The 5451-nt window shown below is 40.0% G+C and overlaps 1 protein-coding gene across 1 annotated transcript; it reads left to right on the forward strand.

Moving 5' to 3' along the window:
• The first annotated feature begins 386 nt into the window (after window positions 1–386).
• slirp (SRA stem-loop interacting RNA binding protein) lies at window positions 387–4147 on the forward strand. The gene is made up of 4 exons (XM_021573701.3): window positions 387–517; window positions 925–983; window positions 2238–2345; window positions 2556–4147. Exons 1-4 carry the CDS (start codon window positions 451–453, stop codon window positions 2622–2624), a joined length of 303 nt encoding a protein of 100 aa, XP_021429376.1. The 5' UTR covers window positions 387–450; the 3' UTR covers window positions 2625–4147.
• The last annotated feature ends 1304 nt before the right edge of the window (window positions 4148–5451 follow it).

Consider the following 5451-nt stretch of genomic DNA (forward strand, 5'->3'; position numbering starts at 1 on the left):
ACGGCAAAAGCTAGCTGGCCAATACGTTAGCATTTGGAGCGATAGGGTTCCGCTGTTTACATTAACATTACAAATATTCGTTGTAAGCTATATTGGAAACACTCATGTTTGACCATTTTCGAGAAGACAATGACACCGCTAAAGTCAGGTGGAGGATTTCTTCGCTTGAAGAATTTCTAGAAGTTCTAGAATTTGAAGTTCTAAATGCATCTGAAAAATAACCTTTCAACTATGTATTTATTTATTTTTATTTTTACAAATAAGCAAAACATGACAAAACATAACATTTTGTTAAATATTTATAACGTTTTTTTATTTTATTATTTGTAAAATAGATCTGAACTTCAGGTGATTTTAAGTCCTTATCTGAAAATATATATATTTTTTAAACGACACCGGCACGTGTCACGTGACTCGGGTCAGAGGTAGCTCGAGTTCCAAGCACATAATATGGCAGGGTCGTCGAAGAAGGTTTATGAGGTGTTTGTGTCTAAAATACCATGGACCCTTGCAAGCAGTAAGCATGTTTTTTTTAAAAATCGGAATTAGAGTTACTGTTGGCAGTGTTTTGTTAGGCAGGGAACTTTTGTGGGCGCTAGCCACGTGTGCTACTTTCACCTCAACCAGCTTTTCTCTGCCTCTATTTTTGCAACAGTGCTCATTTGGTATTGATTTTATTGATTGCTAAATTATCATGTATCCTAATGATATGGGTTTTGCATGTTTAAGAGATGGCTACTATAGGTACTTGTCTGATTTAATTAGACTAAAAAATAATAATTGTGTAGCTATTACAGTCTGATTCATCAGACACGTTAACTATCAGCATCGTCTAAGGTTACACTGTAGACTTAGCTTTACTAAGTTAGTTGCTTAGCTACAGTGGTAGAATGTGTAATATAACATGTCATTGTTTTCTTTCAGAGGAGATGAAGGACTACTTTGGGCAGTTTGGTCAAGTCAAGAAATGCCTCATTCCCTTTGTAAGTACACTGGCCTCAACAGATTGTTTAATGATTGAGATTCCTGTGAGTCCACTGATATCGCAATGTTTCTCATTTGGCCTATATCACAACCTACATCTTGACTTACAATGTACAGTACCAGTCAAAAGCTTTATTTGTACTATTTTCTACACCAATAATAGTGAAGACATCAAATCTATGAAATAACACACATGGAATCATGTAGTAACCAAAAATGGTTAAAAAAAATCTAAATATATTTGAGATTCTTCGAAGTAGCCACCCTTTGCCTTGATGACAACTTTGCACACTCTTGGCATTCTCTCAACCAGCTTCACCTCGAATGCATTTCCAACAGTCTTGAAGGAGTTCCCACATATGCTGAGCACTCGTTGGCTGCTTTTTCTTCCCTCTGCGGTCCAACTCATCTCAAACCATCTCAGTTGGGTTGAGGTCGGGGGATTGTGGAGGCCATGTCATCTGATGCAGCACTCCATCAATCTCCTTCTTGGTCAGATAGCCCTTTAACAGCCTGGAGGTGTGTTGGGACGTGCTCGTGTTTCTTTACCCAAGAAAGGCTCTTCTTATTGGTGTCCTTTAGTAGTGGTTTCTTTGCAGCAGTTTGACCATAAAGCCCTGATTCACACAGTCTCCTCAACTGTTGTGTTTGTTACTTGAACTCTCTGAAGCATTTATTTGGGCTGCAATTTCGGAGGCTGGTAACTCTAATGAACGTATTCTCTGCAGCAGAAGTAACTCTAGGCCTTCCTTTCCTGTGGTGGTCCTCATGAGAGCTAGTTTCATCATAACGCTTGATGGTTTTTGCAACTGCAAAAACATTCAAAGTTCTTAATGTTCTTCATTGACTGACTTTCATGTCTTAAAGTAATGGACTGATGTTTCTCTTTGCTTATTTAAGTTGTTCTTGCCATAATATGGATTTGGTCTTTTACCAAATAGGGCTATCTTCTGCAGGCACAGCTGTTAATTGAAATGCATTCCAGGTGACTGCCTCATGAAGCTGGTTGAGAGAATGCCAAGAGTTTGCAAAGTTGTCAAGGCAAAGGGTGGCTACTTTGAAGAGTCTAAAATCTCAAATATATTTGGATTTGTTTAGCACTTTTGTGGTTACATGATTCCATATGTATTATTTCATAGTTTTGATGTCTTTGCTATTATTCTACAAGGTAGAATAGGTTGAAAATAGTAAAAATAAAGAAACAAATGAGTAGGTGTCCAAACTTTTGACTGGTACTGTATATCTTCTAACAGGACAAAGAGACAGGCTTCCACAGAGGCTTCTGCTGGATCGGGTACACGTCCGAGGAAGGCCTGAATAATGCTCTCCAGAAAGACCCACACGTACTGGAGGGATCCACGGTATAGTTCATCAGACTAGATCATGTCAACCCCATTGCCCATCATTGGGTGCTATACCCTAAACTTGTGGTGTTGACTAAAATGTGTTTAGACTTTGTTGTAATCTTAGCATAGATTGGCTTTCAAACTAGAATGGAGAAATACAATGTGAGTGGTCATTAACCAAACTGAACATGACATGTATTATTCTCTCCCATTGTGTCTTTTCAGCTTCAAGTTCAAAGAAACAGAAAAGTGTTTTTGGGACAGAAAACAAACAAAGTGGTAGAGACAAGCTGAGGGTGTTTGTATATATGAGGGGTGAATTCAATACCTATGGAAACAGAACTAGGCCACCCAACAGTTTTCTTTTTTCCCCCTTCATAGTAGTATGTCTTCATATTTATTGTAATTTATCGAAATAAAGAGACACAATGTTTGTTTTGCATGGATGAAGGAAGTGTTTATTTGTATATCCTGTTAGTAACTGCATATTAATCCTTACTAAGCTAACATATGGAATTGTTTCAATATGGTCATACCAAGGATCATTTAGCTATTTGATTTAGAATTTTAGGAGACCTTAGGGTATATAAGAAATATCCAAAAATGATTTGGTAAAACTTTGAATTATAGATCAGCAAACTATACAAAACAAACGTTGACCTCTTATTTTAGGCACTTTTTTCCCCCATACCATTTTTAAACTGGTCCGGGCTACCTTCAGACTAGGCTTGTGGGCATCCTAGAGCAAAACAACCATGTTCGTGAGACACCTTTCCAAAGAGGGGTCTTATTCGTGTGTAGCCCTAACTGTTCTGACGCTACGGACAGAAGTTGGCAGATTGGCTGTACCGACGATATCAGACGAGTCCTGTGACGCTTGTGGGGGTTGTAGAGCAAAACGGAGAACACCATCGCGTTTGTAAGAGTCATCTTTCCATAGCGTGGTCATTATAGTTCAGATGCTACAGACGTTTGTGAGAAGACTGATTTTTCTGGATTTCTCATGGTCTGACAAACACTGCTGTTTCTGTGTTGTGGCTTTAACTGGTTGAGTAATTTCATAGTTCACAGACATTTTGTTTGGAATAAAAATACATTTTTATACATGAATGCTTGATATTAAAGTAATGGTAGTACGTAATGTTTTTATTTTGACACACCCCAGTCAACTGTCCGAGAATGGATCCTAGTCGAAAACTTTGAATGACTTGAATCTACCTTTTTTTTTTGTGGGAACAAGGCGTGCCTACACCTCTCCTCTCTTCTGCCCCAGTTGTATAATCTTCTCCTGCTTCTTTGCCATCTTCTTGTCCTTTACTCCATTGTCTTCCTTCCTCTGCTTCTCCTTCCTCTTTTCCTTCTCCCATTCAGAGCCAGTGTCCTCATCTGAACTCGCTTCTTGCGCTGACTCTTCCTGGGGCCTTGTGTGTTGTCCTCTTGACAACTAGATTTTTATGAAACATCTGTAAGCCCCTCTTGGTGGCATACTCCTACCTCCTGCCCGCCAACTTCCTCAGATGCTTCTGTGCCGCTTCCTCCCTCAAATCACTAAAGAAATCAGCCCACTGGTTTTGCTCCTCTTCCATTCTTGTTGCCTCTGCTTTCTTCCTGTGCTCCTTTCTTCTGGATTCCAGCCTCACCTGCTCCAGCAGTTCTTTCTCCTCTTTCCTCATCTCCTTTTTCCCCCAGCTCTCTGGCTCCAGCTTATTTTCTCCGCCTTCCACTCCAGCTCTTTTTGATTCTTCAAGCATTTCACTGTTAGTGTACACCTGTTTTTTACATAACGTGACAAATAAAATTTGTTTTAAGTTGATTCAGTTCTGTCTATAGCAGTCTGCTCTTCCTTTTTGGTCTCTCTCACTCTGTTCATCAAATCTAAATGCATTGGTCACATTCACATGGTTAGCAGATGTTAATGAGTGTAGCGAAATGCTTGTGCCTCAAGTTCCGACCGTGCAGTAATATCTAACAAGTAATCGAACAATTTCACAACAACTACCTTATACACACAAATGTAAAGGAATGAATATGTACATATAAATAAATGGATGAGCGATGGCTGTGTGGTATAGGCACAATGCAGTAGATGGTATAGAGTACAGTATATACATATGAGATGAGTAATGTAGGGTATGTAAACATTAAATAAAGTGGCATTGTTTAAAGTCACAAGTGATACATTTATTACATCCAAATTTCTATTATTAAAGTGGCTAGAGATTTGAGTCAGTATGTTGGCAGCAGCCACTCAATGTTAATGATGGCTGTTTAACAGTCTGATCTTTTTTGGCCTTCCTGTGACATCGGGTGGTGTAGGTGTCCTGGAGGGCAGGAAGTTTGCCCCCGGTGATGCATTGTGCAGACCTCACTACCCTCTGGACAGCCTTAAGGTTGTGGGCGGAGCAGTTGCCGTACCAGGCGGTGATGCAGCCCGACAGGATGCTCTCGATTGTGCATCTGTAAAAGTTTGTGAGTGTTTTTCGGTGACAAGCCAAATTTATTCAGCCTTTTGAGGTTGAAGAGGCACTGTTTGCGCCTTATTCACCACGCTGTCTGTGGGTGGACCATTTCAATTTGTCCGTGATGTGTACGCCGAGGAACTTTAAACTTTCCATCTTCTCCACTAGAAGTCCTCAGACTTCTTCTTTGCCAGCTCTCTTACCCTTTTCTTCTTCTCTTCAAGCTCTTTCTGTTTTTCCACCTTAAATGTATCCTCTTCACTTTCATCTGTCATGTCCCAATCACTCAGTTCCCTCTGTTGCAGTCTGCTCTTCTGGCTTTGTCTCTATTACTGTTCATTCTCAGACGTCTTATTCCCCTCTTATCACTCGCTTATTCTCAATCTTCCTCTTCTTCTCCATCTCTATTTCCCTCAGCCTGTTTTGTGGCCAACTTTTTCTCTACTCTCTCTGTCACTCCTCTTTTCCTCTTCCATCTCTTTCTGGCTGACACTCTGGCCGTCTTTCTGTTACTTTTGTCAGACTCGATGCCTCACTTTCAATATCGCTGTCTGTATCAGTTTCATTTGAGATATGGTCTAGTGCTGTAAATGAGAAGTGTTTGCTATTAGCTATTAGTTAAATACCACAGAGAGTTCCTATCTGCTGTGAACCTCCATCCT

The sequence above is a fragment of the Oncorhynchus mykiss genome, chromosome 19, assembly GCF_057628025.1.
Source record: "Oncorhynchus mykiss isolate SJ-2025 chromosome 19, ASM5762802v1, whole genome shotgun sequence".
Lineage (NCBI taxonomy): Eukaryota > Metazoa > Chordata > Actinopteri > Salmoniformes > Salmonidae > Oncorhynchus > Oncorhynchus mykiss.

Excerpts from the sequence above, each read along its gene's own strand:
- slirp (XM_021573701.3), top strand. The coding sequence starts at position 451 with ATGGCAGGGTCGTCGAAGAAGGTTTATGAGGTGTTTGTGTCTAAAATA. Across the intron at positions 518-924 it reads ACCATGGACCCTTGCAAGCA|AGGAGATGAAGGACTACTTT; the intron begins GTAAGCATGTTT and ends GTTTTCTTTCAG. Across the intron at positions 984-2,237 it reads AGAAATGCCTCATTCCCTTT|GACAAAGAGACAGGCTTCCA; the intron begins GTAAGTACACTG and ends ATCTTCTAACAG.